Below are 14,277 nucleotides of genomic sequence, written 5' to 3'. Positions count from 1 at the left end.
CACGCACTGATATACATTTGTAGTTTTTCATTTACCTCCAGATCTTCTCATAAAACACGTGGGCAAACACATAGCCTCCTTAGTAGGGAATTAATTCCCCTTTGGCCTACAGTTACAGGCAATGCAGATCACCAGTGGGTATGCAGATGGATTGCTGTCAATCTGCTGAGCCAATTTAATAGAACTGTCCCAATTTGAAAGTAAACTCTGAACATGTCATGAAAGTAAACTCTGAACATGTCATGTATCTTTTCCAGTTTCTAAAGAGTTTCGGACTTTAAAAAAATGTACATATCATTAAATGGTCAGTGGTGTCCTCTGACGACATTTTCCTTGAAATTATCATTCTGATTCTAAAACAATTCTTCTTCCTTTTTTCCTCCACTCAGCAAAAGAATTCACTCATTTATTGGTACCTAACATTTCTTTTTTAAAAATTTATGTATTTATTTATTTTTGGCTGTATTGGGTCTTCATTGCTGTGCATGGGCTTTCTCTAGCTGCAGCAAGCAGGGGCTGCTCGTTGCTGCAGTGCACGGGCTTCTCACTGCAGTGGCTTCTCTCATTGCAGAGCACAGGCTCTAAGCACGCGGGCTTCAGTAGTTGTGGCACACGGGCTCAGTAGTTGTGGCTTGCCGGCTCTAGAGCACAAGCTCAGTACTTGTGGCGTACAGGCTTAATTGCTCTGTGGCATGTGGGATCTTCCTGGACCAGGGCTCAAACCCGTGTCCCCTGCATTGGCAGGCGGATTCTTAACCACTGCACCACCAGGGAAGACCCATATACCTAATGATACTGGCCTGGTGCAAAGGCAAGTCAAATACCTTTACAAATTAAAACCCAAGAGAGTGCCTACATTCTTCTGTTGTGCTGGAGTTGAGAATTGTTGAAATTGGCCAGAAGTCAGAGTATCTGTTGCAGAGGTTTGCGCTTTACCAGAATTTACACTACCCTTCCCCACCCATCTCTTTTTAAGATCTAGAACCCAAAGATTCTGAGGAATCCTAAGGTATAAGCAAGCAGTCCTTGCTTTTATATACAGACAATACATTTCTTCTTGAACTTTGTCATTTTAAAGAGAAATGTCCTAAGGCCGGATCCTGACTAAACATGAGCTGTTGCTTTCATTAAGTATGACATCACCGGAAACTGTCAAACGAATGGTAAACTGTCAAATGGTGAGAAATAAAAGTACTGGTCATTAGAAAGAGCACTAAACAAATAAAAAGGCAAAATACCAAGATATAGAAGGTGAGCACTGTTTGTACAAGAGTATGTCTATATTTAAATTTAGCACTGTAAGGGGACTTCCCTGGCAGTCCAGTGGTAAAGAATCCGCCTTCCAATGCAGGGGACGTGGGTTCGATCCCTGTCGGGGAACTAAGATCCCACACGCCTCAGGGCAACTAAGCCCACATGCCGCAACTACTGAGCTTGCGTGCCTCAACGAGAGAGCCCACACGCCCTGGAACCCGTGCACCACAACTAAAGAGAAAACACGCACGCCACCAACTAGAGAAGTCCGTGTGCCTCAACGAAGATCCCGCATGCCACAGCTAAGACACAATGCAGCCGAAAGGAAGGGAGGAAGGGAGGAGGGGAGGGAGGGAGGGAGGGAGGAAAGGAAAAAAAAATTAGCACTATAAGGATGAAAAGCTCTTTTTAAATAAGTTAGAAGGAAGCTCTTCTAACAGTAACATCCCTGAAAGACTTTCTATGTGGTCTAAAAACCCAACAGCTTGAAATGGTTGGTTATACATTATACCTTGAAGTCTGTGTTGTTTACGTGTTCAAAAACCAAGGCGGGAGTTCGTGACTAGGGGAAAGAAAAAGAAAACACACATTAGTAATAGCCCTGGCAGCTTTAGTGGGCACAATGTTTGCGGACACTACGTGGTGAATTTGGCAGTCCTTGCCTCAGTAGTAGGAAAACCTCTATTGCTATAAGCCCTCCCCACTCTGATCATCACCACACTTAGGTCATATTGGGGATGGATTTCAAACAGAAGACATGGAGCTGAAGTCTCACCAGGCTCTAGGCAGCCCAACAATGCGCCCATCGCCCATCGGCATCGGACCTGAGTTTGCAAAATGGATTAACACATTTCAGTTTCCAGTGCTATCAGTCTCTTAGCCTAGAAGAATAAGAAATAGTCTGTGGGTGGAGATCTCTTTGAAAGAAAGACCCAAGCTAGTTAAGTGGTATAACTGATAAAGCACTTTTAAAGCAGGACTTAATGGTAGAGGGAGGAACAAACAGAGGCCAGTTGTGCTCAGGGTCAAATACCACCTCAGCTCTGGTCGGCCTTACTAGCACCTATTATACTCACCACAGGGTCTTTTACAATGTCTGCCAGTGTGATGATGTTGGGACCGCCTCGCAAATTCTCCAAAATCTTTATTTCACGCTTGATTTTCTTCTTCTTTACTGGCTGAAAGGGTAAAAGTACATCATTAAAAAAAATTATTTCAGGATATTTCAACAGGTAATGTAATACATGAATGGCTTACTTACGAGCTCCTTGAAGGAAGGAAATGTGTCAGAGTTATCTCTGAATCCCCCTTCTCCTAGCCCTGTGCCAGGTATTTTGCAGGTACTTAGCAAATACTGAATTGAAAGAAAAAAAGATTTCCACTCCAAAGACCAATATTCTGCAGAATTACCATTTAATTCCAATCATCAGTCCTAATGTGTTAACTTTTAAAAACTATACAAACTAGGAATGTAAATGTAATACTAAGATATATCTAGAAAAATCTTTTTATTAATTAGCATGAAGCATGGGGCTCTTTCCATTCCTTCCTCTAAGTCTTATAAACAAACACCCTACAGAAATGAAGGAGATCAGGACCAACAGCAAAGATGGCCACACCATCTTTTTTTTTTTTTTTTTTTTTTCTTCGCTGTATGCGGGCCTCTTACTGCTGTGACCTCTCCCGTTGCGGAGCACAGGCTCCGGACGCGCAGGCTCAGCAGCCATGGCTCACGGGCCCAGCTGCTCTGCGGCATGTGGGATCTTCCCGGACCAGGGCACGAACCCGGATCCCCTGCCTCGGCAGGCGGACTCTCAACCACTGCGCCACCAGAGAAGCCCGGCCACACCATCTTTGTGCAGTATAACCTTTTGGGTTAAATGTGTGCCTAATGTGAATCCTTCTTTCATTGCCTGCTAGCTGTGTGTCTATGGGCAAGTTATATAACCTCTCTAAACCTTTCATTACGGGTAAAACGATCAACAAGAGTACTTATCTCATAATATTATTCCAAGAATCAAATGAGGTACCTGAAAAGACCTCAGAATATGGCTGAGACATAACACATAATATCTGTCTAGCCTTATAACCAATATATCCTCCACATTCCTTTATCTTACCCATCATTTCCACATCACATCTGCTCTGGTACAGAAATCTTTCTTTTTTTTTTTGAGAAGGGCTTTGGTCCAAATGCACCTCCTCTACAAAACCTTCTTTCCAAACAGTCTAAAACAGTGCTGGTCCAAAAGAAATACAATGCAAGCCACATGTGTATTTTATTTTTTATTTTTTTGGCCACGCCTCACGGCTTGTGGGATCTTAGTTCCCACACCAGGGACTGAACCTAGGCTGTGGCAGTGAAAGTGCCGAGTCCTAACCACTGGACCGCCAGGGAATTCCCCACAGGTTTATTTAAAATGTTCTAGTACCCTCGTTTAAAAAATATAAAGAAACAGACAAAATTAATTTTAATAATACATTTTAGTTAACAAAAATATAACCAAAATGTTATCATTTCAACATGTAAATCAATATAAAAAATTACTAATGAGCAATTTTATATATATATTTTTTGTACTAGGCCTTTGAAATCTGCTGTACTTTATGCTTACAGCATATCTCAGTTTGGACCAGCCATATTTCAAATGCTCAATAACCACGTGTGACCTGTGTCTGCCACACTGGACCAGGCAATCTTTCCTATTGGTGTTGGTCACCTCAGACTACTGACACACTGCATACGCTTCTTAGAAACTGTTGTAAGTATATATCATCTCTTCATTAACAAGACTACTGGTTACTAAACTTTGATTATCAACCTGGGTTTTTTAATATACAAACTGTATAGATCTGCTGAATCAGAATCTTGAGAACAGAGCTGGAGATCTATTTTTAGACGCTTCTCGGGTTGATAATCCAGATCTAGGAACTACCAAACAATACTGTAGACTCTTTTAACCTTTTCTTGAGTCCTAAGCACATGGTACAGCAGGAAGCAAGCACATTTTGGAAAGACTGTCCTCAAACCCTGGCTTTGTAGCTGTGGAACTTTGGGAAAAGCACTTAAGTGTTTCTGAACTTCACACTTGCCTTGCAGAATTGTGACGTAAATACTACAGCTACAAAAGGGCCCAATGCAAAGTAGACAGTCAATAAATGGAAGCTGGGAATTCCCTGGCGGTCCAGTGGTTAGGACTCCGAGCTTTCACTGCCGAGGGCCTGGGTTCGATCCCTGGTCGGGGAATTAAGATCCCGCAAGCCATGAGGTGTGGCCAAAAAAAAAATAAAAAAACATATTAAAAGTAAATAAATAAATGGAAGCTGTTTTACTAATAGTGAATTCCACATTTAATTCAATCCATGGTCTCAGCCTTGCTTCTATTAGAACTCACTACACTGGCTAGGAAACAAGCTGATCACAAGTTTTCTATTTGCTTCGACTACCAGATCTTTCTGATCTGCTGGAGTATCTAGGAGATGTTTCTACTCTCCAGGAACTAATCTATCAATCTCTCTCCTGTTTTCTACTGAATCACTATATCCCAACTGCTGGTTGATGGCAAAAAGCTACTGGTTTACAAAACTTTTATTCTACAGAATCCTTAAAATCTATAAACTTACAAAAGCTAGACAGACCAGGCAGGTCACTTAAATTCTAATTTAATGTGATCAATGCAAATTTTGTCTAATAAATGGGGGGAAATTAAAAAATTTAAATATAGTTATGAGTGAACTTTATCTATAATTATACCATCTAGCTACACAGTTACAGTAACATATACAGTACAGTTAGGAAAAGACTGAGCTAGGAAAAAAAATCTTTCCAAATCACCCATCACTCAAGACCATCAATGGCTCCCAACAACCTAGATGAGATAAAAATCACAGTTTGCAAGGCTGGAAGGAAATGGAGATGTTATCTTTTCCCAGGCCATCATTAATTTAATCTCCTTTTCCAAGTTTACTTCCCATGTATGATCACATGACAGCTTCCACATGAAACATTTCTCTCACTTATTTCTTCTTTTCTTAATCTTGTGCATTCTAGAGTATGCTTCCCTTCCATGCTCCCATGCACACCAATCCAAATCCTTCTCCCACTCAGGGCCTGAAAACAGTTCCAGGGAGCTTTGCCTAACCATCACTACTCTCTTCCGAACTGTAAGACTCACTATTTATGACTTTCAGATGACTCTAAATAATATATCACTTCAGTCTATCATATACTTTTCCATAGGAATATCATCTTACAATTACACAGAACTTCCATTTCCAAAGTATATATCTATATACAATTTTTTTTTATATACAACTTTGTATTTGATCCTGGTAACTCTCATTTTCACAGATGAACCAATATGTCTTAAATAATTAAAAGGACTACCATGGCTAATTACTTTTAGAGTTTGGATTAGAATCCAAATGTCCCGATTTCCAGCCTAGTTCTCTTTCTACACAAGATAAGATATAAATACTTAAACTCTGGTTCTCGAAAGGTATGCCAAAACAGGTGTTCTGTGGGATTTTTACTTTTTGAAGGAAGATGCCAATTAATACTTGCTGTCTGTCAGTCAATGAGTGCACTACCAGCCTGAGGTAGTTCAGTTTCAATATTAGATTGCACTATATTCTCTTTAATGGCATATTTTTGTGAAACTGGGTTTTCAGCAATTGCTGTGACAAAAAGCAAGTATTGTGCAAAAATCAATGTGGAACAGGAAATGAGGCTGCTGGTGTCCAATCTGATTCCAACATTTGAGAAGTTGTGCAGTGACTAATAGGTATACATATCCCAATAGTAATTAATTATGGTTATATAAGAATAAAATAAAATTACTTTTTCAACTTATGTGTATAAGTTTTTAAATGGCTACCAGTTGAAACACAAATACTTTTTTTAGTTATCTGGACTTAACTACTTAATAAACAAAACCGTATTTCTTTTGGCTTAGGGGTACCATGAGAGTCACTGAAGCAATATGGGTGTTATAAATTGAGAAAGTCTGAGTCCCTCTGCTTCTCGTGTCAAATATGGAAAAGTTCCTGTGGCAAGGAACTGTATGCTAGGTTCCTGGTATATGGCAGTGTACAGTACAGTTATAACTAAATCACAATTTGCATACAGGTAGCCCATTGGCCAAATCTGGCCTGTACGGTGTTTTAAAAAACTCAAGCCAACATTTAAAAACCAGGGGAATTAGTATACAAATATAAATGTCTAGCTTCTTTTTGCGAAACAGTACCAAAAAACATTAGACTTGCACTCCTGCTGGGCAATCATCAGCTGGAGCTGGAGCACGTGCCATAGTACCCATCACTCACATCTTCTAATCATGGGCACTTAAATCAGACTAGCTGCATTAATGTGATCCACCTGTCCTCTAAAAGTCTGCATTTGTGGCTCCTCATCTTTACACAGTAGAGCTAACAACTCATTGAAAACAAAAGCATGGATTAGAACTAAAAATGTAAGAAATAGGAAATCAGTGTTAGGCAAGATCTAGGACAGAGAAGACTGAATCTTTACTCCCTCCCTCTGCCACAATCTAGCTGTAGGATTTGAGTCAAACACTTCTCTTGCTTCAGTTTCCTGATCTGTCAAATGAAGATAATCTCTTCTATCGACTTCAAAGGAGCAATAAAATCAAGGTGTTAAAGCACTCCAAAAACCTTTTCAAGCGCTACTTTAAAAAAAATTTCTGAACTCCAAAAACCTGTGAAGTTATAATCTCTCTTCTTGTACTTACCTTGAGAATTTTAACAACAACTTTTTCATTATTTGTGATGTTGATGGCTTCAAATACTTCACTGTATTTACCCCGGCCTAATTTTCTAACCAGCTGGTAGTCATCTTGATTTCTGGGAACAAAAAGAGTCAGTCACAATGATTTTAAAAGTTCAAATTATCAAGCACTAATTCAACTTACAAAACTATAGCCAGTAGAGTAAAAGAAATAAAACGTATTTCAAATAATTCCCAATTGGCTTCTTTGTATTTTTTAAAAATTTGGCCAATTTAAAATGTGTGTTCCAAATCCTAGTGTTAAAAAATTTAAGACTTTCAGTTATTCTTTCAAATCCCAAGTTGTTCACATCTCTATTGACATACCACACGCAGATAGCTTGTATTGGGGTTTGTTATGTATGTTTGTCTCCAACAACAGACAGCTTTCCCTTGGAAAATAATTTATATATATTCCTGTCCCTCAGTGCCTGGCTCAGTGTTGGCATCTTACAGGAAGTCAATACAAGAATATTTCAATTCAGCCACACTTTGGGAGCAGCCGATTTCTAATGGGTCTCTTTGCAGGTAAGTGGCTTTCAAACATATAGGTTTGACCTCCAACTTGCCCTCCAAAGCTCTGAGGACAGTCCACGTAATGAAGTTTGCAAACCACACTACAGATCATGAACCACAGTTAGGTGTCCCTTCCCCTACTTTTACCCATATTCCAAGACTACTAAGCAACCTCAGAGGTGGAAAAGAATAAGGGAAATGCTAACATTTTTCTCCCTGCCTCTGCTTACAACTTAGAGGAATTTGCTCTAAAGAATGAGAGTCTTTTCAATAAGGCCTAAATGCTATTTACTCCTGCTGGAGGCACTGAAAATTCAGTGTAAAAAATGTAAAAAATCAGCCATTCATTTTCCTCAAGCAAAAGAAAAAAAAAAGGAAAGTGAATGAACAGAGAAGGTAAAAGGTACTAAGGACAATGGACAATGTAATAATCATGGCAGGTCTAGGGAAGGAAGCTCTTAGTTCTGGTTGAGCTCTTTTCCTGTGGGAGGGCACAGAAAACAAATGCAAGCAAGCAAATAGCACCACGCCAAAAACTCAAAGGGTTGTTTAGTGCCAAAATTTAAGCAGAACTAAGCTCAAAGCACTTAATTTGAAGAGAGCTGAAATTTCTGCAGTAAAACTCAGGCATTCCTAGAGTCCAAAGCATGTAAGAGGAAAATTGTTAGATTATCAATAATGGTAACATTTACTGGCACTGTACCATGGTTCTTGATGGTATCTTTGAAGCACACTGTGCCTCCTTGTGCAGAGATAATGTACTTACCGTTAAGAATCATGGCCCAATCAGCATTAAAACACACCCTATGACAAATTTTGAAGGCCATTTACATGCTATGAAAATCACATGTGGACAGATATAAAATACAGTGTATGGGAGCTGCAGCTTTACCAAGTTTTCAAATTGCTATCTTTTGCATTTGAATATCAAAATAATTTTATCACAAAAGGTACGACCTGATCAATTAAATACATACTATGTTGGGACAAGAAATGCAAACATCCAAATGAGACTGCACAGAAAATTAGGAGGGCAAACACAGCTCTTCAGGCAGACTGCAACTGTTCAGGATGGAATTTGGGCTGAATGCCACATTACACATGGCTAGCCTCATGATAAGGGCAAATGTTTTAAGGGTTTAATTTTGCTTCTCATCAGAAAGAGGACACCTTTCTGGAGAACTGTTTTATCCTTCAGTATCATCATGGGACAACATTCTCTGACCTCAAAAATACTTTATGTAAGAGCCTGGTGTTTTCAAAGTCTCTCAAGTATTAATTCTCACCTAACTGCAAAGCCCTTAGCTGAGCAAGCTAATAGATAACTCTTTGTTACCATACAGAATATATACATTGGAGAAAAAAATAAGAGACCGAAATGTTTTTAAAATGGTAAACCCATCAGAACTGTTAATTGACCAAAGCCAATACCCTGTTTCTTTACTGTAGAAGAAAACAAAAATTGTGTTCAATCTTGAGGTTTATAACTGTACAGTCAGGGAAGTTTCCTGTTGTAAATTACTCAACAAATGCACAAGAGTCAGCCCTTTGGGCGAGTACAGTGAAGTAAACGGAAATTATTACCCCCATTCCACCACATGTGACTCGTAATCCCAGTACTCTCGGGGTCTGTGCGTATTAACATCTGTGTAAACTCTGGCCCTGCTTGGCACGGGTCCCGACATGTCAGACAGGTTGGCGGACAAAGCTGGACTTGACGTTTGGAGAGATGGCAATCACTGTATTGAGAGGCAGCTGGGGGTAAGACCTCGTTTCAGAACTGTTTTCTTCAAACTGCAGAAACAAAACATACAAACGCCAAGGAACCATTTTTAAAAAGCATACAGGAAGAAAAAAAATCATCCTGAGTAATGGCCTCAAACATACCTCTGGCTCTCCTACCTGTTAACCAATGAACATATCCCAACTGTGCCAATCACAGTGTTTCCTGAAACATGGGGAAAAATTAAAACAAAACACCCAAATCCCAAGAAATATACTTAAACGTATACTGGCCCTAATCCTATTCTACAAAGTAGCCTGTTACCTCTTCATCTAAAGTTTGGATGCTCTTTAAAAGATAGCCTGAAAGGGAAGAATGGCATTGTGGATAAACCCATCAGCATTACTACTATTTATACATTCTACAAAAAGTATTAGCAAGGGATTCCTTAGTGGCACAGTGGTTAAGAATACGCCTGCCAATGCAGGGGACATGGGTTTGAGGCCTGGTCCGGGAAGATCCCATGTGCCTCAGAGCAACTAAACCCGTGCGCCACAACTACTGAGCCTGCGCTCTAGAGCCCGCGAGCCACAACTTTTGAAGTCCGCGCACCTAGAGCCCATGTTCCGCAACAAGAGAAGCCACCACAATGAGAAATCCGTGCACCACAATGAAGAGTAGCCCTGGCTCGCCGCAAGTAGAAAAGGCCTGCGTGCAGCAACGAAGACCCAATGCAGCCAAAAAAAAACCAAAACAGTATTAGCAAGAACAGCTCTTCCCTTTCAACAGCTTTCTACAGCTCAAGTAAGGGTGCTAAAACACTCTAGAATGGTGGCAAAGTCCACAGTACAAACCTTAGCCTGACTAATATTTGATGAAACCAGGAAGAGAACAGACTTGTTCTCATACATCAAAGTTCAACGTCATTTTATTATTTGGGTAACTTTACATAATAATACGTAGGCCAGTGATCACCATTTGAAAGATACACTTGATTTCATTAAAAAGAAAAAGAAAGAAACCAGTAGTTTCCTCCTGATTTATTTAATATAGGAGCAAGCTTAATAAAAACTGGTGGAGGTCTTCCCTGGTGGCGTAGTTGTTAAGAATCCGCCTGCCAATGCAGGGGACACGGGTTTGAGTCCTGGTCCGGGAAGATCCCACATGCTGCAGAGCAATTAAGCCCGAGCACCACAACTACTGAGCCTGCACTCTAGAGCCCCCGAGCCACAACTACTGAAGCCCGCACGCCTAGAGCCCATACTCTGCAACAAGAGAAGCCACCACAATGAGAAGCCTGTGGACCGCAACAAAGAGTAGCCCCTGCTCGCCGCAACTAGAGAAAGCCCGAGCGCAGCAACGAAGGCCCAACGCAGCCAAAAATAAAAATTAATTAATTAATTAAAAAGTAAGTAAATAAAAAAACTGGTGGAAGACAGTAATATACATTGGCTGAACTAATGCAGAATTTGACACTGAGGAAAAGCTGGTAAAATTTTAGAAACGTGCTTTCTACCAAATCAGTAAACTAAGTCTCCTTCATCATGCCCCCCCCACCCCCGCTCCAATCTCGTTATCTCCATTCTCTGAGATTTCTATAGCATTTGTAGATTCCCTTTACTCTGCATTTAGTTACAAATATATTGAGGGAACACCCTTCTGTTTGCTTGATAGGATGCTGTCTGATGCATAAATCACAGAATAAAGCCAATCATATTTAAAAAAAATATATTGAGTCTCCAGATGTTATAACCTGAGGAAGACACATCACCCATGCATTTTCTGGCCAAGATTGTGTAACCTCAATCTAATTACAAGGCAAAGACAAACAGAAAATGAGGAAGCTTCTATTAAAAAATTCAGGGGTGGGGAGTAATACACTGTGCTCTTCAAACATGTCAATATTATAAAAGATAAAGGAAGGCTAAAGAGACATGACAACTAAATACAATGTCCTACTCTAGACTGTATCCTGTACTAGATGGGGGAAAATGCTATTAAAAATACTATCAGATCAAACGACAAAACTGGATTTAGATTAGGTGTATACAAGAATGCACTCACACATGATAAAGCAAATGGGGTAAAATATAACAGTAAGTAAATCTGGGTCAATGGGGATACAGATGTTTCTTTGTACTATTTTAATTTTGTTCAAACATATTTTTTAAAATTGTGGTAAAATACAAATATAAAATTTACCAAAATTAACAATGTTTAGGCATACAGTTCAGAGGCATTAAGTACATTCACATTCTAGTACAACCATCACCACATCCTCCATCTCTAGAAAATTTTCATCATCCCAAACTGAAACTCTGTACCCATTAAACACCAACTCCCTCCTCCCCCAGCTCCTTATATAACCATCATTTTATTTTTCGTCTCTGAGTTTGACTACTCTAGGTACCTCATGTAAGTGTAATTGTAGAATATTTGTCCTTTTACACTTGGCTCATTTCATTTAGCATGTCTTCAAGGTTCATCCATGTTTGTAGTATATGCCAGAATTTCCTCCCTCTTTAAGGCTGAATAGCTCCATTGCATGTATATACCACATTTTGTCTATCCATTCATTCATCAATAGACACCTGGGTTGTTTCCACCTTTAGGCTATTGTGAATAACGCTGCTATGAACACTGCCGTACAAATATCTTCTGGAGTTCCTCCTTTCAATTCTTTTGGGTGGAATTGTAGATCATATGGTAATTCTATCTTTAATTTTTTGAGGAACCAGCACACTCTTTTCCACAGTGGCTGCATCATTTTATATTCCCATCAGCAATGCACAAAGGTTCCAATTTCTCCACATCCTCTCCAGCATTTATGTAATTTTTTTTAATAGCAGCCATCTTAATGGATATAAAGTGGTATCTCACTGTGGTTTTGACTGGTGCTTCTCTAATGATTAGTGATGCTAAGCACTTTTTCAGGTGTTTACTGGCCATTTATTTATCTTCTTTGGAGAGATGACTATTCAAGTCCTTTATTTTTTAATTTTCTTTTCTTTTGCTTGTTGAGTTGCAGAAGTTCCTTATATATTCTGGATACTAATCCCTTATCAGATATGTTATTTGCAAATACTTTCTGCCATTCTGTGGGTTGCCTTTTTATTCTGTTGGTGGTGTCCGCTGATGCACTAAACTTTTAAATTTTGATGAACTCTAATTTGTCTATTTTGTCTTGTCTGTGCTTTTGGTGTCATATCTGTACTATTTTTATTTCTGTCTCTTATAAATTTGAAGTTACTTTCAAGTAAAAAGTTTTTAAAAAATGGGTATAAGAAAACTGAGGCCCAGAAAGAGGAAAATTTACCTATAATCACATAGCTACTTAACAGGAGAGTTAAGGACTGGAAACCAAACTTCTGATTCTTGTGACAATAATCTTTTTTGCCATGTAATCATAAACTAGTTAGACAACAACAGCTAACATCTACAAGCATTCACCATGTGCTTTATGTGAATTATTTCATAACCCTTACCACACAAGGAACTGATAAGGACAGTTACCATTACCCCATTCTACAGATGAGGAAAATGAAGTAAAGAAAGGTTAAGTAACTTGCCAAAGGATACACAGCTAGAAGGAGCTGACGACATTTAACCAGACTACAAAATAGAGATAACTGTATTCACCTCTCAGGTTTGTGGTGAGGATTCAATGAACTAATAAGTGTAAAGTGTTCAGAACTGTGCCTATTTGAGACCTCTATGAGACTCACAACCATCTACATGTTCTTTCTAATGTTGTATTTAAGCTGGAGCTTAGCTACTACACCAAAAAGTAAGCCAGAAGAGATGTCTCCTTATGCCCACAATTTCAGCAGCTTAAAGCTTTTAGAGGAAGAGCAAGAAAGACTAGGATGGGGGTTAATGCTATCCTCCAAAAGTGTGACAAACAATGATACTCCCACCTCCCTCCCCAGCAATATATGAGATCAAAAGATCCATTTGTCTACCTACGAATTCTCCAATTCATAAAAGCCCCTATAACTTGCCTCTGTTCAACTCTGGGGTCCCATATGTATACAACTTAAATGGCCAGAACACAAAAAATAATTCAGATTCTTACTAAAAAGTGGACCAAAACTGTCTTTAAAATTATTTCCAAATATTTATTTCTTTGGTTTTATAAAACCACCTGGGTGATAATAACCTAATGTATCTTTACCTAATATCGATTAATTATAAACACACACACACACCCAAACAAGCAAAAAACCAGAAAGCAGACACTTTTATTGTAACTTTTCTTCTTCCCAAAGAAACAAGGTCATTTGTGCTTTAGGACTGCTGGCTTTTTTGGTGACTATTATCACTGCACTAACAACAGCAAAAGACGCTAGGGAGACGGGTAAAGGTGTGTGTATGTGTGCAAACAGCCAAAATGGTATAGACAACAGCATTAAACCAGTAGAAATACTGTCCCAGGAATTTATGAATTTTAATGATACTAAACTCTTAAATTCTTACCTTCTTCTCTGAGACAGTATCTTTCTCTTCAGTCTCTATATTCCTTTATAGGTATTTTATTCTTTCTGTTGATATTCTGTAAGACACCCTGGGTCTCAAAGCTCTTCCCCAATGAACTTAAGAAGTTTGTAAAATCAGCACAAATTGAATAAATGGGATTAGATGCAATATGCAGTGTGATGAAGCAAGCAGTGGAGTCCTGGGTTCAAATCCCTATTTGGCTACAGGACCTCTACTGGGGTTCTTCCAGCTTTGATTCATCACTTATAAAACCTGCCTAACTGCACTTGCAGACTGAAGGGAAGCTCAAGCGAGATGATCTTCCAGAAAGGGCTCAAAAACACCGAACACATGTAAATTATTATTAAATGATTACCATGCCATTGCTCCTTAGTGAAAACTAATAAGCAGAAGCCTAACCTTAAAAGGCTGTGGTCTTCACTCCTAGTTTTCTTCAAAGTACAGAAATTATAGGAGCTGTGGTTAACTCCCAGCCTCTGAGGGCCAACTCATGGGTGGACAT

The 14,277-nt window shown here is 39.2% G+C and overlaps 1 protein-coding gene across 3 annotated transcripts in view; it reads right to left on the bottom strand.

Annotated features, from left to right (window-relative positions):
* The window catches only part of CSNK2A1 (casein kinase 2 alpha 1), a 55,465-nt gene that overhangs the window by 15,878 nt on the left and 25,310 nt on the right, over window positions 1-14,277 (bottom strand). For all 3 annotated transcript variants that reach the window (XM_065893686.1, XM_065893688.1, XM_065893687.1), the window contains 4 exons: window positions 9,140-9,349; window positions 7,005-7,116; window positions 2,331-2,432; window positions 1,766-1,816 (listed from right to left, as the gene is read on the bottom strand). In XM_065893686.1, the coding sequence (XP_065749758.1) occupies window positions 1,766-1,816; window positions 2,331-2,432; window positions 7,005-7,116; window positions 9,140-9,240 (366 nt within the window). In that variant the 5' untranslated portion in view covers window positions 9,241-9,349. The remainder of the gene's footprint in view (window positions 1-1,765; window positions 1,817-2,330; window positions 2,433-7,004; window positions 7,117-9,139; window positions 9,350-14,277) is intronic.

Source organism: Phocoena phocoena, chromosome 15 (assembly GCF_963924675.1).
Source record: "Phocoena phocoena chromosome 15, mPhoPho1.1, whole genome shotgun sequence".
NCBI lineage: Eukaryota > Metazoa > Chordata > Mammalia > Artiodactyla > Phocoenidae > Phocoena > Phocoena phocoena.
The sequence above is the reverse complement of the archived record's forward strand: the minus strand, read 5'-3'. Positions and strand labels throughout refer to the sequence as shown.